At 43.0% G+C, this 24,859-nt stretch overlaps 1 protein-coding gene across 2 annotated transcripts in view; it reads right to left on the bottom strand.

Moving 5' to 3' along the window:
• The window catches only part of LOC109870693 (myosin light chain kinase, smooth muscle), an 82,160-nt gene that overhangs the window by 43,859 nt on the left and 13,442 nt on the right, over nucleotides 1–24,859 (bottom strand). For both annotated transcript variants that reach the window (XM_020461290.2, XM_031805658.1), the window contains exons 3-11: nucleotides 19,333–19,489; nucleotides 7,334–7,541; nucleotides 6,141–6,186; nucleotides 5,557–5,722; nucleotides 5,097–5,262; nucleotides 4,816–4,837; nucleotides 4,072–4,652; nucleotides 3,653–3,856; nucleotides 2,407–2,541 (exon numbers count right to left, since the gene is read on the bottom strand). In XM_020461290.2, coding sequence (XP_020316879.1) covers nucleotides 2,407–2,541; nucleotides 3,653–3,856; nucleotides 4,072–4,652; nucleotides 4,816–4,837; nucleotides 5,097–5,262; nucleotides 5,557–5,722; nucleotides 6,141–6,186; nucleotides 7,334–7,541; nucleotides 19,333–19,489 — 1,685 coding nt within the window. The remainder of the gene's footprint in view (nucleotides 1–2,406; nucleotides 2,542–3,652; nucleotides 3,857–4,071; nucleotides 4,653–4,815; nucleotides 4,838–5,096; nucleotides 5,263–5,556; nucleotides 5,723–6,140; nucleotides 6,187–7,333; nucleotides 7,542–19,332; nucleotides 19,490–24,859) is intronic.

The following is a 24,859-nucleotide window of genomic DNA, read 5'->3' as shown; positions in this document are numbered from 1 at the left end:
GGCTTGGTGATATTGATTACAGGAAACACCAGCACTGAGCTAAAAGGTTAGAACTGCCACTTTCAAGGAGCGGGACACTAATCCCGGACGCTTATATGAAATCCCACTATGACCTCCGACAAGCCATCAAACAGGCAAAGCGTAATAACAGGACTAAGATCGAATCCTACTATGCTGGCTCAGACGCTTGTCGGATCTGGCAGGGCCTGGAAACTATCACAAATAACTAAGGGAAACCCAGGTACAAGCTGACCAGTGATGCAAACTTACAGTACCAGACAAGCTAAATGCATTCTATGCACGCTTCCGAGGCAAGCAACACTGAACCATGCATGAGACCACCAGCTGTTCCGGACAACTGTGTGATCATGCTCTCCATAGCCAATGTGAGTAAGACCTTAAAAACAGGTTAACATTCACAAGGCTGCAGGGCCAGACGGATTACCAGGACACGTACTCAGATCATGCGCTGACCATCTGGCAAGTGTCTTCACTGACATTTTCAACCTCTACCTGACCCAATCTGTAATACCTACATGTTTCAAGCAAACCCACATATCCCCTGTTCCCAAGAACACCAAGGTAACTTGTCTAAAAGACTATCGCCCTGTAGCACTCACATCTGTAGCCATAACATGTTTTGAAAGGCTGGTCATGGCTCACATCAACATCATCATCCCAGACACCCTGGACCCACTCCAATTCGTATATAGCACCCAAGCAGATCCACAGATTAGAGGTCTTCAAGGATCCACCTGTACCCGAATACCCAAGAACCGGTCTGGGACCCGAGCGGGTCCAGATCCAGAATTCTAAAATGTCGCAGGTCTTGGTATAGCAACTGCTTGGCATCTGACCGAAGGCTTGGACCCCTTCGGTACTGGTATCCTGTAGTTACTCATTGCAAATTTAAAAATGACATGTTACTTTCTCTCTGCAATGTTGGGAAGGGCCGTAAGCATTTCCCTGTTAGTCTACAGCAGTGTTTATGAAGCATGTGACAAATAGAATTGTATTTTATTCAAAACTCCTGCCGGTGCTAGAGTAAATGGGTTGATTGCTTTGCAAATTGATACAGCAACCCAGAAAGGTATGACATTCTGAATGAGGCATGAAAAATAACCCTGGGCGTAGACGAACGGAGCATGAAAGGACTGATTGCTTCATTTATGACCATTTCAGCCAGCTTCTGTCACCCCTCCTTCAACAAGGCACAGCATGCATTGCTCAACCTCCATCGGATTTAGCATCCGCACACCGGAGAGGTAATTGACTGCACATTGGACATACCAGAGGAGAAGATCCTTCTCGTCCTAACTGACAACAGGGCGAACATAGTCAAGGCTATCAAGCTGTTACACAACAGGCAAAAGAAGACCCATGACCAGAGCTGGCCATAGCTTTGAACTGCGCAGCAGACAATACTCGTTTTAAATCTAAGTTACATTTAAATTATAATTCATAAATCAATCTGAATGGATTGGAAAAAACACTATGGATCCTAGCCTCCCACACGTGCTACTTTCTGTCCCTAAAATTAAAATTGAAACTCAATATAAAAACAATAGACATTTTAGAATACTCAAACTAAATAAAAAAAAATAGTAGATGAAGTCTGAAAACAGAAACAGAAATAAAAACAAATAGAAAAATCACAAAACTATAACCTGGTTTCACTGTTGAAATTCTACTAGATCAATTGTCAACGCCAATGGTTACATTTTTTATTGTAACCTTATAAAACACAACATTCAAGGGGGTTTCCCCTGACGTTCAATATGTGGAGCAGTTAAAGATGAAAAATAAACACTCGGTGTGTGATCTGGACGTGGTACAGAGACACATGAGCCTTCAGCAGCAGAGCAGCCAGACTTGTGAAATGGTGGTCCTCTGATCGGCCGCCCTCAGGCTGAGAGAGAAAGCAGTAGCAGAACTACTATAATGCCTCCCAAATGGCTTCCCATAGGGCTCTGGTCAAAAGTAGCGCACTATATAGGAAATAGAGCACCATTTGGGACACACACACAATAACTCACACCCCCTGTCTAGCTGATCTGTTCAAGAGGGTTCTGAGTACAGAGAAATTTGTATTCCTCCCCCTTCTCATATCATCCTTCACTTTTCATAGAAATGGACCTGATTTTAGTTGGTCAGTCCTGTGGGTGCAAAGCCTTGAAAACAGGAAGTCACCCCCCTCTAGTGGGTAAAGCGGCATAACTGGACGTGATGACTGGTACGGGAAGGGTTACAAAATTCCCTCAACTTTCCCAGAACTCCTGGGGTTTCCAGAAATCCTGGTTGGAAGATTCCCCAGAATCAGGAAGTATTCCAGAATCCTTCAACCATGAGTTTTGGAAAACTTTTGCAACCCTTCTTACTGCAGGGGGAGATGATAGGCTCTCTCACCGTTTAGGAGCCAGGAGGGGTCAGGTCGAGGCTTTCCATCCACTGAGCACTGCAAAAGGAAGTCCTGGCCCTCACTCACTGAACATCCCTTCAGGACTGTGCTGAATGCCGGGGGCTTGCCCTCCTGCCGTGGGTCTGCAGGGGAGGGAGTACACAGATGGTGTATTAACATTTACAGTATGCTGTATTGGAGCCTTGCAGTACATTTCAAATGGAATGTGTGGTAATGGTCAGTCTAAGAGTGACAAATGTGGTATTAGCAAAGTGGGGGGAGGTCCATTGTGATTCTGCACCCTTTTCCCAAAGTGTGTACTTGCACACTCCCATCTCAGATTTGACCATGCTGGAAATGCCCTCCAACCAAAGCTGACACCAAACCAAAGCTTTTATATCGATGACGGGGAGTGTGCCAGTGTGCCACACTTTGGGAAAATCGGGACGCATACTGGGTATCTGACAAGATGCAATTTTCCTTCTTTCCAATAGATGGCATAGGTAGACAATAACTGTTACAGTCATTCCTAAAGGATGCTCACTCCCAACAAATATATACTGCTCGTCTCAAGCAAACTGAATCTGCATAGTGTTTGGCACTGTTCTGAATTAGAGAAAATAAACAATATAAAATGCCAGACGCTCCCCTTTTGCTGCAAATTGAATCACTGGTCGACTGGTGCCAGTCTGTCAAGTCCAAACAAAAACAACTAGACAAGATATCAAAACCTCTCCAAATCCTCCACTAAAATAGTTTCACTTTGATTATCATTAAATAAACAAGCAACTTTTTGGGGGGTTATAAGGACATGCAACAGTCTCGTTTCCAAACGCAACAGTCTCGTTTGAGATCAACTCAGCATTGTAGCAGAGGAATGGACTTACCCTCAATGTGCTCACTTATCCTGACTTCATCATTACCATGTTTTGATTGAGACAGCCAGGGGAAAGGAATTAGATGTTTTTTTTTACCCAAAAGCACCAGAAACCAGAAACTGCTCAAAACTATTACACTTTCACAAACATAGACCTGTTCACTGAAAAGGAGTAATGTAATGAGCCTACACAACACGGGCCTTAGTTCACCCTATTAAAGCTAAATGTACTTATTTACAGTAAAACTGCATCCCAGGCGGCAACCTATTCCCTTATATAGTGCCTTACTTTTGACCAGGACCCATAGGGCTCTGGTCAAAAGTAGTGCACTATATAGGGAATAGGGTGCAATTTGGGATGCATCCTAAGTACTTACTCTTGACACCGAGGATCCAAGTAGAAGAAACCTTCCCAGTGCTGGTGGTCATGGTGCATCCATAAGTTCCACTGTCCCTCTTCTGGACGTTGGTCACAGTGACGATGTGTGTGTTGCCATCTTGCTGGAAGGTCAGCCCTGCTCTGGGTCTCAAAGGGAGGCCATCTTTAACCCAGCTCAGGCCAGGCACAGGAGAACCTGAGACTGGAAGAGCACATCAACAGTCAATCTAATGGGATAAACATGCAACAATGAAGTAGCTAGTAGTGAACATTGTCCAAATGGCCTCTTAAAATGTCAAAAACATCTAAAAGTTGTGAATGTGTTGGGAAGGTCATGTACTATTTTCTCAGATTAAATATAGATGTATTTATTTTTTAACATCTGAAAACATGGAATCGCGAAATGTTTTGAATCACCTTGGCATTTGAATGTGACTGGGGTCCCCTCCGTAGCATCCTGGCTCTGAGGTACAGAGTCAAATTTGGGTTGAGCTCCTGCGGTCACTGCTGCCCTCTCTGACCGGCTCTCTCTGGTCTGCCTTCTGGTCTCTCTGGTGGGCTCTGGAGATGGCTCTGGGACTCCCTTTGGGGGGGGTTTCAATGAATCTCTTGTATCCCTCTCAGGGGCTCTGCTTTGGGGGTGAGGGCTGGTCCTTGCAGCGCCCTGGCCTCCCAGGTGGTGCTGCAGGGTTGTGGAGCTGGCAGTCTTGGGGGGAGAGACACCAGGCTTTCTAGGGGCTTTGTCTGGCAGGTCCGCAGGAGGCTTGTGAGAAGTCACGACGGTGGTCTTGGGAGATGCTGCGCTGGTCTCCCATGCTGGAGTTTTGATCTCTGTGCCGTCTTTGGTCTCCCTGGTGAGAGTGGTGAGCCTGGTCTCAGTCCCGTCTCCTGTTTTTGCAGGGGATCGTTGGTCTGCGAGCGGGCCATTACTTGTGGGCTTGACTTCAGGTGAGTCAGTTGTCTTTGGGACAGGTACTACCAGAGCCGAGGGACTTAGGCTGTAGAAGTAGTAACATATGACATTGTCAAAAGATTGAACACCTCACTGTGAAGAAATTGTGGAAATACTTTCTAGAAATTCAGCCAACTCACAAAAATTCTTACTCATGTAGTCACACAGTAATACCACTATGCAGGGAATTTTATGAGATACATACTCACATGCCCGAGTCACTGCCTGAACCTAAAAAGGAATGGATACACACTGAATTTCCCCTCTCAAATACGAATCAACATCTATATTTCCGAAATATAACTCAGTATTCAGAACTGGCACTGCTGATGATTTACTGTGACGTTAAACGGTACCCTATTCCCTATTTAGTGGGCCCAAGTCAAAATAAGTGCACTGCAAAGGGAATAGGGTGCCATTCGGGACACTGCCTGTGTGTTGACGGCTGATGGCTGAATAACAGGCTGTGTGATTGGTTGCAGTGTCCTACCCTGAACGATCAACTCCGCTGTAGCCGTGGCCTTCCCAGCACTGTTGGCCACAGAGCAGGTGTACATTCCTGCATCGTCTACAAACACGTCTCGGATCTCCAGGAAGTGGATTCCGGACTTCTCAAACATGTTGAAGTGGGGAGAAGCATGGAGCTCCTCATCTCCCTGCGACAGCCATCCATCACAGAGAAAGTGGAAGAAAGGGGGAGAGAGGAAGAGAGTGAAGTCAGAAATTCAGAGATGAAGACTCATCATCCTCCATCTTTGAAAGACAGAATGTCTTCTCTATACCATCTAGAGTTGCAAAATTCCAGTAACTTTCCCTAAATTCTCAGGTTTCTAGAAATCTTGGTCAGATTTCATACTTATTCCCTCCTAATTCCAAGAACATTACAACTGAGATCTGGAAAACTTGGGCAAAGTTACAGAAGTTGCCAAACTCTCTCTGTTCCAACTCACTTTGAGCCAGGTAACCAGGGGCTGTGGACGTCCTGTGATTTTGGCCGAGAATTTGCCAGTCTGTCCCATTCTGACAAAAATACGTGAGGGTTTTGTCACAAACTTGGGGGGGCTCTCCCCCCAAATACTGGGCCTGCTCTCCACCGCTGGAACTCCAAAGCGCCCGCTGGAGTCAGAGAAAACACAATGACTCACTACCTTATCGTCCAAAGATGTGTCTGCTCAATAACATCACTTGAACAAACAAATTACATTTTAATAATGACTTAATATAGCAATATGACTGACTGGCTATATCTTTAACACCAACATAAAACATATCTGCATTATTCTAAATTTAAAAAATACAAGATTAAACATCTCATGCAACAAATATTCTGGTGTTACAGATGGAACAGGATAGGAAGGTTGATTTAAAAAAAAAGAGAAATCATACCACCATGTGCAAAGAAAAATGTCCCAAATGGCACCGTATTCCCTATATAGTGACCTACTATTGACCAGGGCCCATAAGGCTTTGGTCAAAAGTACTGCACTTTGTAGGGAATAGGGTGCCATTTGGGACACAACCAAAGACATCTTACCCTGTTCTACTGGAGGAGGGGAGGCTGTATTTCTTCCCCGTGTTCCCTAAGAGAAAACATGCCTCAGATATGGAATAAAAAAAACTAAAAGTACGAGTCTCAAATGGCACCCTATTCCCTATGTAGTGCCCAGAGACCTGGTCCAAAGTAGTGAACTATATAGGGAATAGGGTGCCATTGGAGACAGCCATAGAATATATTGCTGGTGAAATTCCAGCAGCACGTAAATGAATGGGCAGTGTTGCAGAATGCTTCATATCTCAGTCCAATGCTTTGTAAGATGTGTTTGTTCTGCTACTTGTTAGAAAGGGCATGCTCCATATGTTAATGTTTAGTGAGCCTGAGGTGCCTAAATAGCTGTTTATGATCTTGGAAAGCTGAACAAAATGTATGGAAACACTCGGACATCCTCTACTTCTCCCCGGAAAGCAGTAGGTGCCGGCCCCCCTCTATCATCCATAATGTTACCTAAGTATCCACAGTGTAACTATCGGAAATGGAAAGGCACAGCTGGCATGTCTACACCAAGGAATATAAAAAAAAATAAGTGTGCTAACACCGCTTATGCTAACAGGACAGTATAAATCCAAAATGGCACCATATTCCCCATTTACTGCACTACTTTTGACCAGGGCCTATGGGGCTCTGGTCAAAAGTAGTGAACTATATAGGGAATAGGGGGCCATTTAGGACGAAAACCTCTGTTGGCTTTGGATGGGTTGCTCTAATGAGTTCCTTCTGAACGGGGAATTAGAAAAGGACATTATCTGCAATAAATCAAAAACAAAGTGGTCCTTTTGAAGATGATCCATACTCAACCTTATCCCTATCATTACATTGAGTTAAAACATCACTTGGGCAAAGTATAAAAGCAGTATAAAAGCCCATATTACAGGACATCTTATATTTTATAGAGTTGAATAAATGTGCTGGTGTTTAAAATACTTGACACAGTCTTGGTTTTAATTTCACATGAGCTTTTGAGGCCGTGCATTTCTCAGGGTTCCTTAGAAGTCTGCTTTCCATGCTACATTTGAAAAGGAGCTACAAAGCAAAGCCAGTGGACCCTGCCAAAACATTTGTTGACAGACCATTCAATTATCTATCTGGTTGGCTGACGGAGAGGGTCAAGTTGTGTTCCAAATGGAAGCCTAGACTGCCATTTGGGAAACAAATTGAAGGCGCTTCTGTACCTTCTACAGTGATCTCCACTGTGACCTGGCGACTTCCGGCATCGTTGACTGCCTCACACGTGTAACGTCCCGCATCCTCCTCCTGGATACCGTGGACCACCAGGCTGAAGGTTCCACGGCTACTTTGTTCCATGGCGAAGCGATCTCCAGCTATCACCGCTTTCCCATTCCTGGACCACATGACCTGGGGCTCAGGGTGTCCTCTCACCTGGGAATAGAAGGATGTGTTTCAGTGGATTTTAACTATACAAAAACAGAAGAAAAATGGGGCATCAGGGGTTAATGGTCATGGTTGAAACACAGCCCAACGGTGTGCTACTCACAATCATAACGGTTTCCGTAAGAAATGACTTTAACTAGCAGATTAGTTTTTTTAGGCCACTGACTGACACCAGCTCCGTGACAATCCCCATGCCTAGTATGTGTTCACATACATCCATTTATCTTCTCAATACAATTGGAGTTGGAGCACAGGAACTCCCTGGGTGTGTGATACTGACTGAATCTGTGGCCCATAGCCTAATTAAAACAAAATGGACACAGCAAACAATAGGATATTTACAAAAACAAATGATAAGCATTGATATCAACAATCAGCAAGCCAACTGGGAAGATACTGATTACTCTCGGCGTTTCCGACTTCCCAGAATACAACAAATGCTACTTGTGGCAGTAATTAATGTCTGTATAATTATCCAGGTAAATTTCCACAACCTCCTATCCCCAGTGCATATTGTATTACTCAAGTTCTTAGTCCTCTCTGACGTTTACATTCTCTCAATGCTTTTTGTCCCAGGTCAGTAGCCATCGCTAATAACACCACGTGAAGAGTGGAGTACAGGTGCTGTAAGGGCACACGATATGGCAGGGATGAACAGGTACAGAAGCTCTGTGAAACACTGCTCACATCACCCGTCTATCTGGAGGAGCTTCCCACCTTTCTCCGATTCATTTCACTTCTTGTCGACTTCCATAAAAATCGCACTACAGCTTATTTTCTCTCAAGTCTTTGAAGCATCACAAATCTACAGGCAGAGACCACAGCTAATAAAAGGAAAGCGGATGGGCAATCTCTCTCCCACTCTGCGTTTCCGGTGGTAGCATTGCCAACCATCCTCACCTTGAACCCCTGGGACTTTGTAAAATACCATTTCAGAGGAGAACCATGGTAAACCCAAAACATGAACATTACATGGGTCTCACTCTGCAAAGCAATACAAGCCCTTGCACATACTGGCTTTAAATTAACAGCTGCAGCTGGTACGCATTTCAGATTCAACATACAAATGAATATGGCTCGACAGCTCATAGACAATAGATTGATTCCATATGGAACTCAAAAGTCTTAGGGGAGGTAAAACAACAAAAAAAGCTGCGAAAGTCCAGCTTCTCTCTGTAATCGACCACTCTCATTCCAGTCTGTCAAACTAGCCTCTCAGTTTCAATAAAATATTACCTCTGCTGTACCCAGTCCTCCTCAGGCTTGCCCAAAAATAGCAGTACTAGGTTTAAAGTCGTTATTAAATCAAACAGACACTGGCATTTCCTCTTAAACCTCAGCTGCTTGACGTTCAGTGCCACAGAAATCTTGAAGCAGAGTCGAGACTTCTCGTTCACAAAACTTATTGTGGTCAACCTCTCGACCTCAAACATCCCAAATGACCACGTTCACATGTCGAGTATAGGAGAAACAACGGGTTGTTTACACACCGAGTCAAGTTTATACAAAAAACGGACACAAGTACCATATTGGTTTGTCAAGGGAAAAATGGCATGAAAACAAAGGTTGCGACAGGACTATGGATCAATGCACTGGCAGCCGAGGAGAGCCTTGACTGCTGATCCATCCTGGACATACAGGCTAGCTCCCGAAGAGCATCGAAATACCCAGGAATGCAAGAAGACAAGTAAACAGGGAGAGAGACATGAGGAACAAAGCGAGGAATATTGTCTCTAGTGCTTTTTGAGTCACGCTACTGGCACCCAATGTATCACCACATCAAGCGTTACTACTTGCCATAACAAGGCCAATACTTCTGGGATAAAAGCAGACTTTACAACGAAATCGCCTCATAATGAAGAGAGGAAAATGATCAAAGGGAAGCTGAAGTTTGTTATTTTAATCATGTAAGCAGAGCGATTTATACTGCCACCGTTTCCATGTGAAGCAACTATTTTGATCCCTCGTGTCTTTAGACAAGACGCTGCTCCAAATCAATAAATGCATCGGACGTTTTGTCTGCTTCTCAAATGACACCTTATGTCCTATTTAATGCTTTACCTTTGACCAAAGTCCTAGTGAAAAGTACAGCACTATATAGGAAATAGGGTTCCATTTGGAACTAAGGCCTTGTCCTTTCCATTCCCCAAGAAATAGGCCTATGGTTTATTTGGCCCGGTATTTCTCAAAAGGTCTTGTACAGAGAATTACTTTTCAACTTTGCATTCTGGAAGACACCTGTAGTGGATTACAGCTGGAGCTGGCCTCTCAGAGACTCAAGAATAATTGTCTGGCTAATTCTCATTGGACGTACAGTTCAGCAGAACCTATTGTATGTATTCCCACCAAGTTGTGATCGCTACCGTCCGGATGGTGTCAGAACAGGTTAATGTCCCAAATGGCACCCTATTCCCTTCATAGTGCACTACTTTTGACCAGGACCCATAGGGGCTCTGTTCTAAAGAAATGCACTTAGGGAATAGGGCACCATTTGAGACACATCCCTGTTCTGTCAGGTTAAGTGATCCATAAGTTGATTCTCACAGTGCTGTGAATAGCCACTATCCACATTGTGAGAATCCAACATCATTTAGGGACATGTTCATGTTTAATCCTGAGCTAACATTCCATTGGAGGGGGAAAAATTAAGTATTTGACTGCTGTTTCACCATTCAAAAACAACCTGATGTCTTCATCTCATCAACATTGCATTTTTCCTGGCTTCGCAGCCACTTTCAAGCCAGACTGCCAAAAGGCTGCCATGAATTACACACGCAAAAGACAATAATTACCCGTGTTCAACTACCGTTCCAAACAACAGTCAGTGGACGGATGAGACCGCTCTCTGCGGGGAAAAAAGGCCTTCATTGAAGTAGCCTATGTGAACAGCGTACGCCATTAAAACCAAAATGTAACATTTGAATGTAACCAGCAGCAGAAGAAAGATGGCCGCTTCTCTAACACTGGTCAGAGGAGTCAGCGGAGCGGTGAGTCAGGGTGGAGCCGTGTTGGAGTAGCCTAGAAGTGGTCCACATCTGCTTTCAATAGGCAAGCAGTTTCAACCACCATCAGGTTTCTGGCAGCATACCTTTCACAGCGTTCACATGGAGCCTCCCTCGCATGCTGCTCCCCCTATATTTTCCTACTGGCTCGTAATTATGTAATAATAGAATTCTTTAGGAGGATGAGTTCTACCATTGGCAGGCCATTAAAATGACTGGGAGGCTGGGGAGAGAGGCGCTACATTGACCCGTGGCATGTCAGATGGCTGCCTCCATGTTGGTGGACATTCCTCGTCTTCAGAGGAGCATCCCCTCACATTAAGAACATGCCCCTTGAGCATGACAACAACAATGCCTGTCGGGAAGGGGGAAAAAAAACGTGTACGGTCACTGTTAGGCAGCACGACCAGCTGACCTCAAATGGGGACACAGACCTGGTTTGCGATGGACAACTGCACTGTCTACTGTAGAATATAGACAACACGACTACAGTACTTTCACTGCCAATGAACACGACATTTTTTTATTTATATATTCTTTCAGGAGAGTCTGTAATTATGCCATATTAATAGTCCTGCAGCACCGCCCAATTACTTATTGTCCATGTCCCAAATGGCACCACACACACCCCACACTGAACAAAGTATAAACTCAACCATTTCAAATATTTTACTCAGTTACTGCTCATACAGTATAAGGAAAATCAGTCAATTTAAATAAATTCATTAGCCCCTTGCCTATGGATTTCACATCACCGGGAACACAGATATGCATCTGTTGGTCACGGTAAGGGCGTGGATAACAAAACCGGTCAGTATCTGGTGTGACCACCAATTTGCCTCATGCAGAGCAACATCTCCTTCGCATCGAGTTTATCAGGCTGTTGATTGTGGCCAGTGGAATGTTGTCCCACTCTTCAATGGCTGTGCGAAGTTGCTGGATGTAGGCAGAAACTGGAACACGCTGTCGTACATGTCGATCCAGAGCATCACAAACATGCTCAATGGATGACATGTTTGGTAAGTATGCAGGCCATGGAAGAAATAGGATATTTTCAGCTTCCAGGAATTGTGTACAGAACCTTGCGACATGGGACCGTGCATGATCATGCTGAAACATGAGGTGAGGGTGGCAGATGAACGGTATGACAACAGGCCTCAGAATCTGGTCAGGGTATCACTGTGCATTCAAATTGCCATTGATAAAGTTCAACTGTGTTCGTTGTCCGTAGTTTATGCATGCCCATAACATAATCCCACCATGGGGCACTCTGTTCACAACGTTGTCATAAGCAAACTGCTCGCACACACTTCTGCCCGGTACAGTTGAAACCGGAATTCATCCATGAAGTGCACACTTCTCCATCGAAGGTGAACATTTGCCCACTGAAGTTGATTACGACGTCGAACTGCAGTCAGGTCAAGACCCTGTTGAGGACGACGAGCCCTCAGGAGGAGCTTCCTGTGACGGTTTCTCACTGTTTGTGCAGAAATTCTTCCGTTGCGCAAACCCACAGTTTCATCAGCTGTCCGGGTGGCTGGTCTCAGACAATCCCGCAGGTGAAGAAGCCGAATGTAGAGGTCCTGGGCTGGTGTGGTTACACATGGTCTGCAGTTGGGAGGCCGGTTGGACATACTGCCATGACATTGAAGCGGATATTGGTAGAGAAATGAACATGCCAATTGCACGCTCCCTCAAAACTTAGCTGTTAAATTATGTTTACATGTTTTTTTTTTTTGCCAGATATTTGTTGGCCACTAGGACAGTTGAATGTACTTTATGCCTGGCCAGAGTCATATTTAGATCGATGCTTTGGGCCTGGCTATTGACCCAGAGTGTAATACCACGTCAACATAACTTGGCATTTGTGGCATTGCAATGTGTGACAGAAGTCCACATTTTAGAGTGGCCTTTTATTATTGTCCCCAGCACAAGGTGCACCTGTGTCATGATCATGCTTTTTAATCAGCTTCTTGATATGCCACACCTGTCAGGTGGATGGAGAATCTTGGCAAAGCCGAAATACTTACGAACAGGGATGTAAACAAATTTGTGTACAAACTTTGCCAAACTTTACAAGCTTTTTGTGCATATGGAACATTTCTGGGATCTTTTATTTCAGCTCAAGAATCATGGGACCAACACTTCACATGTTGTGTTTATATTTTTGTTCAGTAAACAGTGCATTTGGAAAGTATTCAATCCCCATATTGTTACGTTACAGCCTTATTCTATAATGGAAGGTTCTCCCGTCTCCACAGAGGAACTCAGGAGCTCTGTCAGAGTGACCATCTGGTCCCTGACCAAGGCCCTTCTCCCCCAATTGCTCAGCTCGAGGAAGAGTCTTGTTGGTTCCAAACTTCTTCCATTTAAGAACGATGGAGGCCACTGTGTTCTTGGGGACCTTCAATGCTGCAGACAGGTTTTGGTACCCTGCCCCAGGTCTGTGCCTCGATACAATCCTGTCTCAGAGCTCTACTTCGAACAAAGTGTAATTTGCATTGTTTAAGGCTTATATCAGTAAAGACAGCCTCTTCCAGGGTAATACGATACACGATCTCTCTATATTCAGTGAGTGGGCAGAATAAATCATGTCTAAACCAATTTGACGGGGCGAAATGCTAGAGCATGAAAATAGAATTTAAAGTTTGGTATGGATAGTCCTCCTACTTCTTTCTCTCTTTGTAAGTTTATAAATGTTATTCATAATGGCTTATCTTGACATATACATTTTTAAAATGCACTACGCATTTTATCCCGTTAGCCAGAAGTGGGAACCATGGGAAGCATTTAACTACAGAAATTCAGCTGTGGCAATATATTTATTTTGATAATGGTTATTCTGCCGGTTAAAGCAACCGTTAGTCCATCTACTGAGGTCGGATTGATTTGAGTGTTCTGTTAAAAAGTTTCTTCCAATGGTTTTATCTGAGGAAATAAATGTCTAAAATTGGAAACAATTGGGAATCTATAAGTAGAGACGGAGTCCTCCATCAGAGTCTTAAGAGGCAGTAGGGCTGATTAATTTGATAAAACTTGATGGCACTGAATTTATCTATGACCTTTTTAATGCGTTTGGGAGCGATTGGGATACATTGTCTAGATATAGTAAAACATCAACTGCGCAAAATGAGATGAAGTGGTCAGTATATTTTAGAGATATTGTTGTCATTTCCTTAAAATGTATGAGTTGCCTGGGGCAAGGGTTCCATGGATAATAAAAAATAGCAAAGTAAAAGTTGGATCGCCTTGTATGCTGCTTCTAGTGATTGTTATAATGATAAGAGGGATTTGCATAAACAGGAACATCTGCATCGAGATCAGTATCTGACCCCACAAATATCTTTACTTAGGAGGAGCTACAACTTGCACCGTTCTGATAAAAGAGAAGTCAAGTTTCCCCTACGTAACACAGAGCCATTGAAAAAGCTTCAATCTAGACGGGCAAAAGAAGGGGGACAGTGGTATTTATGGACGCACCATGACCTACAGCACTGGGAAGGTTTCTTCTTCTTGGATCCTCAATGTCAAGAGTAAGTACTTAGTATGCATCCCAAATGGCACCCTATTCCATATATAGTGCACTCCATTTGGCCAGAGCCCTACGGGTCCTGGTCAAAAGCAGTGGACTATATATGGAATAGGGTGCCATTTGGGACACAGACGTAAGGAGGTGTTATGGATCTTTTCTTCAGTAGTGATGAATGCTGCCTGGGAGAGCAACAGAACAAAGTAACAAACTCCCTGACACATGACCTCCTCCTGGAAGCAGATAACCATATGTGCACACGATACCCTTGTTTGAAGGTTGTCTGTAAATCATAGATGGTGGGAGCCCGCTTTAATCTAACAGTGTTTGTGTGTGGGGCATTTGGCTGGCAGATGTCCAAAGTGTTCCATTCCATCGATGCTAAAGAACCTAAAGTCTTAAGGTTGGTGCTGAACATATCTACATCCCACACAATATTTTTTAAGTCATTTCAAAATTCCATCACCAAGATGCTCTCACTGCACACAAACATGCTTTAGCTCCATCACAGTTTGAGGTACTACTGTACACCTCCACAAAAAGTAACAGTTGGAGAAACTGTGTTGTTGCAGAGCATCCAAGCAGAAGATGAGCTGACTGGGTTCTGCTCCAGCGGCTCTGAAAAAAACAATACCTCAGGAAGCTGAAAGTCACAAGACTAAGATCTTTTAATCCCTATCAAGACGCATTCCATATATCTACTCTGTCTCAGCACCTGACCTGGGTTCAAATACTATTTAAAAAATTTTCAATGACTTGAGCGTTTGGTCTAGCCTGCCTGGAGTGACAGTTTTGGGAGCATTTTATTGGCCCATTAAGCCAGGCAAGCTCAATCAAGCACAAATAAAGAATTTGAATAGTATTTAAACCCAGGTATCCTTACCACTGGACAGTCAGGCTGTACTGAATCAGACACCGCAATGCTGGCTCCCTCTTCCTCTGCTAACAGGCATCTCACCCTCATCACAAACGACCAATCCCAAAGGATAAGGAAGTGATGCAAAGGGCGGGACTAGACTATCCTCATAGCAAAAATACACATCCATTTATTTCGATGTTGGATTTAGCGTTGGTTTAGTATCAACAGTAATGGAAATACAATGTTTCAGAATTTGAAAAAAAAATGTATTGTCCAAAATCTTGTTTACATAATCACTGTATGAAGGTTCAAATGCCAAGACTGTTACACATTATAGAAAGAGCTAGAGAATTAGAACTGAAGGTATTGTTATTGTTGGTCCAACGTGCAGCACAGGAATGCAAAAGGTCTGTGTTTAGGAACTATAAATAATACAGATTTATCCATACTGTCAATGTGCCAGAACAGAAGTGACCCAGGCGAGTAGTCAGTCTGCAGAAACAATTTCCATTGTGTCAGTTTTATTTTTTAAATTAAAAGATATCCAAGTTAGCTGTACTTAAATTTAAAGTACTTTCAATATCAGTGGGTTATTATGCCCAAAATAAACCAATTTGAACCATATGAACCCATAGAATTACATATTAGGGTCGCTGTGTATGAACCTATATGATCGGTACTGTATCTAAAACCAGAGTGCTAAAATGGGTTTCTAACAGAACAGTTCCCCCAAACTGGACCTCTCAACTCCAACAGTTAGCTCCATTCTCTCAGGAAACAGCTCTAGACTTGGTTGCCAAAGGCTTTTCTATCAATGACCAGAATTGTTTGAGGCAGCCATTATCATGCCATCTCAATATCTTCAGGGGGGGATTCAATAATGTGCTTCCTTACATTATGTCAGGGGTGTGTCATGACAACAGTCAGAAGTGTGTATCCTTTAACATGGGAATTACAGTAGGCGGGTGAGACATACTTGAATCTATGGTAACTTTCCCAAAATTCCCAGGTTTTCCAGAAATCCCAGCAACCCAACTTGGATCATTATGAATTTTTCCCTATTCACATTTCATCCAACACAACTTGACTTTAAAGATCTTAAATACATTTCCAGACAAATTCAAACAAACCCATAGATTAGGATGACACAGGGTGGAGGGATGAGCTTCCTTTGTGAGTGAGCTATACACGTGGAGCACAACAGGGTGCTCTGTGGACCTGTGGTGCTCTGTGGTGTTAAACATCTGTGGCCACAGCTCAATGGATTCTGACCGAGCGTCTGAGCTGCAGTCACTGTCAGACACAAAGTCAGTCCAGTTCTCCTCTAACTCGCTCAGCAGTCCCAGGCTTCTAGCTCCATGCTCCTGCAGCTTCCCTGGCTCTGGCTCCAGACTGCAGCGGCATTTATCATTTCAATTCCCTTTGCCTTACCCACTGTGTTTTAGGAGCACACCGCAAGGGTTTGCGGGCAGCGAGAGTATTTAGAGTACCAAGAGCCATTTGAGAAGGGGGAAAAAAATCAACTAAAATGTGGAAGCTCATTGACGGCAACACAGGCAAAGATGGTATGTTAGAGAAGCCAGAGGAAGTTGGATAGGGGAGGTTTTTACATTCATACTGGATCTTGATCATGAGCACTGGTTGAAGTCCAGCCTGGTTTAGTTGAATCAACTTTGGAAACGGGTAGTTCAGATCCTGGATGCTGATTGGTTGATAGGCATTATTTATTGACTTTAAATTGTCGGCAAATGCCTGTTAACAGTTCCTTCCGAATTCTCTCTCCTTCTTGAAGACTTTACTGCAGGGATCATTAACTAGATTCAGCCGCGGGGCAAATGTTTCTTGAGCGGATGGTGGGGCTGCAAACTGACTGACTAAACAGATTGTTTTAGAATATTTGACTATCGTTTCACACCTGGATTACATTTAAGGACATTGCCCTGAGTAGGGTGCCGTCTTTCGGATAGGACATTAAAGCGGGTGCCATTCAAAATCCCATGGCACTTATTGTAAGAGTAGGAGAGTTCACAGTGGTATCAAGGCTAAATTCCCAACCTGGCCACATTCCACCATGCCCACCTAATCGACATATATCACTCCTCACCGGATGTGTGGTGAGCATTCTGGCACGAAAATGGTCACCGTGCATCCCTGAGGTGGGTGCTACACATTGATGGTGGATGAGGTAAGTTTCTCCCTACTATGTAAAAAGTGCTTAGCAGTTCCTCAGTTTGTAGAAAAGTGCTATATAAATCCAATAAATTATTAGTATACGATCACATACAGAATGTCTCTAATTTGTTCAAGTAATACTTGAACAGATTTGAAAATCACTTGGAGCTGATTTCCTGGTGTTTTTTTCTATCTTATGTCCACAAAACATGGGGGGTCCACCATACACATGGTTTTGGCCCGCGGGCCGCCAGTTGGGGAACCCCGCTTTACTTTATCGTTTCATAAAGAAGAAGCAATTTTGATTTTTACCATGAGCCACAGAAATGACTCCATTACTTCACATCAGACTCAAAGCAGAGACAGGGAAGCCGAATGAAAACCATGTGTACAGTGGAGGTGAACTCAAAGCGACAGGAGCCTGCTTTCTGTAACACCAGTCTCATTTGTCACACATCCTTTCCAATCGAAGAGCGATCCCACACACAGCAGGGCCATAACAATGCCTTCATGTCGTTAAAACCGAACCATGGATTACAGTTTCTCCTGGCCCATAGACTACTTTCAGGGTGAGGAACCATCGAACATCAAGTTGTAAAATTCTGAACTTCCCCTTTAAAGAGGACTCATTCAAAGCATTAGCATTTGAAGAGAGCATTAAGGTAAACATAACCAAAGTATTGATTGCTGCCATACCTTATCAATTGCCTGCTTACAATGTAAGTGAACCAATGTCATTTATTTCGTGTGTGAACTATCCCTTTTACATGGAAAGCAGTGGGGAGACTTGACAGGAACTGAGACCGGGACATCTGAGGAGCAGAACCGACCCTTAGGGGATTGTCAAAACATGACACGGGTACATGATGAAAGGGTTCCAAACACAGAGCAAAGCCACTGTAGAGAGTTTGTCTAGCTTAACTGACTGGCCATGCTGACGACATGTGCAGTGGACAGTAACATTTCAATCGTGCATTTTGGGGGATAACAAATAAAGATGACAAAACCAATGACCTACACTCTGGAGATATAGTTAGGAAATAAAATGTATTGGAGAAATGCATTGTGGTCCTGTGTAGAGTTCGGCACTAGCACATCCAGGATAGTGGGTTCGAGTCGCACTGTGGCCACCAATATGAACATTTATGCCCACATGACTAAATTGCTTGGATAAAAGTGTTTGCTAAATTGCATAAATTATATTATTCTTCCTGACTAGCATTTCACCCTTGATAAACCTCTAACTTAATCCCGATCAACATGTATCTCTTTTTCCCCCAATTTTTAAGTGTATTTTAAAAAAAGCATAGCCTACGCATCAATGATTTAAATGTTTGGTTAACTTCAAAACATATTGGGCAAAAATGTATTTTTAAGGATAACAAGTCAGCATCCATTAATCATTTGGAAAATGGAAATCCAAGCAATCTTTGCCAAAAGGACCTTTGCGATAAATCAAGACCTGACAGTACCGTCTGCCAGCCTCAAGAACATGTTGGGAAAAGCATTCTGAGACTGTCATTTTTTTTTGTAAAAAGCCTGGTTGCTCACCCATGACCACACTGGGTGAGCTGATAAATTGGACACAGATGCCCAATTCCAAATCAATCCCTACGCACGTGGAGATACGAAAATATATTATAGGTGTTAGTGATATGGCAATATCTCCACCTTGCCCCTTGGATAGGCTAGGTGGAGGTTTCACCATATTGCTCATCTCCACAAGTGCATAGGGCGTAGGGGTCGATTTGGGATTGGGCCAAGTCCAAACAGACAGTGATACTCAGAGGGATGCCAAAGAGAGCTCAGTAAACAGCACAGTAGGAGCCTTGGGCCTGCTAACAGGAGGTGGGGGGTGAGGGGTCAACACAAGACCTTAACCCAAGGCAACAAAGTACACTTCAGCACCTCTACTCCAAACACAATGAAGGTTATACAACATGCTCAGCTCGTGCACACTCGGGTGGGTTGAAAATAAACATATAACCGGTACAAAGTCAGGAGGGAGGATTTTAAAAAAAAACATTTTTGGTCCATTCACAAATTGGATCCCTCTCCTCCTTATGGCCCTAATATTTCAATGTTTGCAGATATGGTGGAAGCCTTACCACTACACTGGTTATACCTATTCAGAAATGCTAACATCAAAGAAGATAGGACCAAGGGGAAGGGATACAGGGAGCAAATTGGGACAGGCTTTGAGAGAGCGATTCCTACCTTCCCATCGAGGCGTGCGGTCTCTCCTGGGCTGACCCGGGCATTGCGGGGTGGGAGAGTGAAGGTTGGAGACTCCGGACTTGGAGAACCTCGGCCTAATGTCAAGCTGGTCTTGGAGATCCGCGTTGAAGTCACAAGCTGCACATCCCCCATATTTCTGTAAAGGATAGAATTACTTTTTTGTAAATTGTTTTGATAATGCACTTCACTTTTATAGGCCACATCCCCAATGGCATTCTATTCCATACGTAGTGAAGTACTTTTGACCAGGGTCCATAGGGGACTATAAAGGGAATAGGTACACAGCTAAAGGCTGTTTGGCTTCACATATTACAGATAAAATAGAAATATGTGATTCCTGTCTTTATATACCTTTCTCTTTAATCTAATCCATTTGGGGTGTATTTATTAAGTCTCGCAACGTAAACCGTTAAAAGAACCAAACAGAGCAAACGGAATGAAAATGGGAAGGGACCTACCGGAATCTGTCCAATAGAAATGCTTGTTTTTGTTGCAAAATGTTCTCAGTTTGGAGTAGACATTTCCTGTTGCAAGCGTACAAACCTCTTTGCAACAGAATCGGTGTAATGAATACACCCTGGTGTCGAGCCAAATCAGTAGACCTTATCTGCCATAGAAACATTTGTGAATCAATGGATGATTTTTAACAATCATTACTTGTGCAAGTTTTGAGCTTGTTATTCTTATACACCTAGCTTAGCTTTGGAAGGCCAAGCTGTAGAGGTAGTTAAGGAAATATTAGAAAATAACTGCAACTTCCTTTTCCTGATGATTTAGGGGAAATACCTCCCATGTTTATTTTCCAGCACAGGCTTGAACAGAAATGGCAGACACCTTTTCAGACCCCCGACCACATTTCTGTGACAGAGTCAAAAGTCAAATTAAGAGCAAATAAGCAACCCCCCAAAAAAATATTCAACAAAAAAATTATCGCTGTAGGCTATAATCACCATATTTGACTACTCAAAGTTATCTAGCTCTAGCTGGCCAACATTTGCATCCCTGCGTATCTAATCTAAGTCATTAGAATAGCTAAATAAGGACAACACCCACATACTGTACTCAGTAGGTCCGACAGATGCCTTGGTCATTGTATATCCCATGTGTGGAATGTGTTAATCGCCACCATGGTCTCAATAGAGGAGTTGGGACAAGTACACGTGTTTTCCTGCCTGTTTTGAGACGTTAGATGCCTAACGCTGGTATAAAAACTGGGCCTTCAGTCTGCAGCCATATGGAGCTGCAGCCGGTGGCCCCTGAGGATGAACGTGAGGGTGGCACAGGGTAGAAAACCATAAATGTTACCTCCACGAGATGCCAGAAGGGCTTGTTGGACTACTCTCCAGCTTAACAACAAGTACTGGTGGTATTAAGCAATAGGATGATGATTCACGACTACCAGTTCCACTGGGAAACAGGAAAGGCACCTTTGAGCAGAGGATGAAAGCTCATGACGCATTTAGTTTCATTAATCTGCTTCAAAAAAAACACTTATTGTACTCTACGGTTCAATGGCAGTGGCTTTCAAGCATCAAACAAAGAACTTGAGCATAGCCTTTATTAGAATTTAATACAATTCATATCCCAAATCCACACAATGCCACGTAACATCACATGGGATTAATAATGATGTCAATACAGCTGTGTATTTGATGTGGCGTGTTGTAAAGCCCTCTTGCTCTTTTAGTGTTGTGAGAGCGGTGTCAGTTCAGGGTAACTGAGGGGCTTTGAAATGTGTTTTTGGTTGAGGCCCTGGTCAAAAGTAGTGAACTGTATAGGGAATAGGGTGCCATTTGGGACACAGCCTTTGCCATTGGGTTACTTACCCTACATTATTCATCTCATATGCATATGTATATACTGTACTCTATATCATCGACTGCATCCTTATGTAAAACATGTATCACTAGCCACTTTAACTATGCCACTTTGTTTACATACTCATCTCATATGTTATACTGTACTCGATATCATCTACTGTATCTTGCCTATGCTGCTCTGTACCATCACTCATTCATATATCCTTATGTACATATTCTTTATCCCCTTACACTGTGTATAAGACAGTATTTTTTTGGAATTGTTAGTTAGATTACTTGTTCGTTATTACTGCATTGTCGGAACTAGAAGCACAAGCATTTCGCTACACTCGCATTAACATCTGCTAACCATGTGTATGTGACAAATCAAATTTGATTTGATTTTGACACACTCAAAACATGACATTGACATGCCCTGTCAGCAAACAAAAGCATCACAAGAAGGGGAAGGATTTAGCTTGAGCTCTGGGCAAACATGTTAGTGACATTAAAATATTAAATGAATCTAACAAAAGAAGCTTGATAGACTGCATTGACGATGGGGCCAATCTACAAAAAGTTCTAATGTATTATTACTCTAAGTATACTAACAAAAATATTTTAAAAAGCAACATGTAAAATTTCAGTTCCATGTTTCATGAGCTGAAATATAATATCCCCGAAATTTTCCAGACGCACAAAAACTGTATTTCTCTCAAATTTTGTGCACAAATTTGTTTACATCCCTGTTAGTGAGCATTTCTCCTTTGCCAAGATAATACTTCCACCTGACAGGTGTGGCATATCAAGCTGATTAAACAGCACGATCCTTACACAGGTGCACCTTGTGCTGGAGACAATAAAAGGCCATTCTAAAATATGCCGTCTTCTTTATCCCTAACAGAAACTCATTCTTCAATCCCAGGAGCCTCTTCAACATTATGTATTCTCAGAGGTTACCCAAAGTGGACCTTGTCGTTATATCTTTGGACGCCGAAAAGGACTTTGACCAAGTTGAGTGGTCCTATCTATTCAAGGTCCGACAGAAATGTAATATTGGAGATGGGTTCACAAAATGGATCCAGCTTTTATATAGGAACCCCCGTGCGAGAATACCCACGTACCAAACTTTGTCACCACGATTTAACATTTATATAGGGACAAAGCAAGGTTGTGCACTTTTGCCTCTGCTTTCTGCTCTAATCATTGAACCTCTCGCTCAGGCGATATACGGCTATAATACTAAAGATAAATCTAAATAGGATTTCACTATACACAGATGACATTCTACTATACAGTGGCTTGCGAAAGTATTCACCCCCCTTGACATTTTTCCTATTTTGTTGTCTTACTACCTGGGGGGGGGGGTATAATTTGATCAAAATATTTTTATTGTGACATCTCCCCCCAAAGTAAATACTTTGTAGAGCCACCTTTTGGAGCAATTACAACAGCAAGTCTCTTAGGGTATGTCTCTATAAGCTTGGCACATCTAGCTGCTGGGATTTTTGCCCCTTCAAGGCAAAACTGATCCAGCTCCTTCAAGTTGGATGGGTTCCGCTGGTGTACAACAGTCTAAGTCATACCACAAATTCTCAATTGGATTGAGGTCTGGGCTTTGACTAGACATTTAAATGTTTCCTCTTAAACCACTCAAGTGTTGCTTTAGCAGTATGCTTAGGGTCCTTGTCCTGCTGGAAGGTGAACCTCTGTGCCAGTCTCAAATCTCTGGAAGGTGAACAGGTTTCCCTCAAATGTCCCTGTATTTAGCACTATCCATCATTCCTTCATCTCTGAAAAGTTTACCAGTCCCTGCCGATGGAAAAACATCCCCACAGCATGATGCTGCACCACCATGCTTCACTGTGGGAGTGGTGTTTTCAGGGTGATGAGGTGTTGGGTTTGCACCAGACATAGTATTTTCCTTGATGGCCAAAAACCTCAACTGTACCCTCATCTGACCAGAGTACCTTCTTCCATATGTTTGGGGTGTCTCCCACATGCCTTTTGCTGAACACCAAACGTGTTTGCTTATTGTTTTCTTTAAGCAATGGCTTTTTTCTGGCCACTCTTCTGTAAAGCCCAACTCTGTGGAGTATACGGCTTAAAGTGGTCCTATGGACAGATACTCCAATCTCCGCTGTGGAGCTTTGCAGGTCCTTCAGGGTTATCTTTATCTCTTTGTTGCCTCTCTGATTAATGCCCTCCTTGCCTGGTCCATGAGTTTTGGTGGGCGGCCCTCTTGGCAGGTTTGTTGTGTTTCCATATTCTTCCCATTTTTTAATAATGGATTTAAATTGTGCTCCGTGGGATGTTTCAAGTTTCTGATAATTTTTCTAGCACAACACTGATAGGTACTTCTCCACAACTTTGTCCCTGACCTGTTTGGAGAGCTCCTTGGTCTTCATGGTGCCCCTTGCTTAGTGGTGTTGCAGACTCTGGGGATTTTCTGAACAGGTGTATATATATATACACACACACACACACACACACACACACACACACACACTGAGATCATGTGACAAATAAAGTCCACCTGTGTGCAAACTAACTAATTATGTGACTTCTAAAAGGTAATTGGTTGCACCAGATCTTATTTAGGGGCTTCATAGCAAAGGGGATAATACATATGAATGCACCACTTTTCATTTATATGTCCATTACATGACATCATAATAATCTATTTAAATTACAGGTTGTAATGCAACAAAATAGGAAAAACTCAATGGGGGATGAATACTTTTGCAAGGCACTGCATGTTACCAAACAATACCCCTCACTATTTAAAGAGAATTTCCCCCCTCTGATGCAAAAACTCAAGACATAATATTTAAGAAATCTCCCAATTTCTTTGCTCGGAAGAATTAATACCATTAAAATAGTCTTCCTCCCACAACTGCTTTACCTATTCCAGAACATCCCAGTATTCATACCTAAGTCCTTTCATTAAACTGGACTCAATTATCAATCCATTCATCTGGGATTATAAAACACAGGATAGGTAAAAACACCTCTGTAATTCCAAGATGGAAGTAGGATTGTCTCTCCCAAATGTTCTATTTTACTATTGGGCTGCTAACCTCTGTGCTGTTATGTTTTTGCTGGATGATGCATTTCCGTCATCCAGTTGGCTAAGTATGGAGCGTGAGGATTGCCCCTAATTCTCTATTGGCACTGTGATTTTGTCACCTGTCAAGTTGATGTCACTTTATAGTGACAATCCTATTATACACAGCACGGTCCAAATCTGGAAGCAAATTAAAGTCTACTTTGACCTTACACCAATATCATTCCTGCTTCCTGTTGCCAGAAATCCCTCCTTTGCCCCCTCTAACACCTTAGAGCAATGGGGAGAACTAGAGATCAATACCATAGGGGATCTATATATAAACTCATCAAAAACATTTGTCCCTTTTTCTTCAGGACCCTGTCTTTCAAAGGTAATTTGTAAAAATCCAAATAACTTTACAGATCTTGATTGTAAAGGGTTTAAACACAGTTTCCCATGCTTGTTGAATTAACCATAAACAATTAATGAACATGCACCTGTGGAACGGTCGTTAAGACACTAACAGCTTACAGACGGTAGGCAATTACAGTCACAGTTATGAACATTTAGGACACTAAAGAGGCCTTTCTACTGACTCTGAAAAACACCAAAAGAAAGATGCCCAGGGTCCCTGCTCATCTGCGTGAATGTGCCTGAG

The sequence above is a fragment of the Oncorhynchus kisutch genome, linkage group LG26, assembly GCF_002021735.2.
Source record: "Oncorhynchus kisutch isolate 150728-3 linkage group LG26, Okis_V2, whole genome shotgun sequence".
Lineage (NCBI taxonomy): Eukaryota > Metazoa > Chordata > Actinopteri > Salmoniformes > Salmonidae > Oncorhynchus > Oncorhynchus kisutch.
This window is presented reverse-complemented; position numbering and strand designations above follow the sequence as displayed.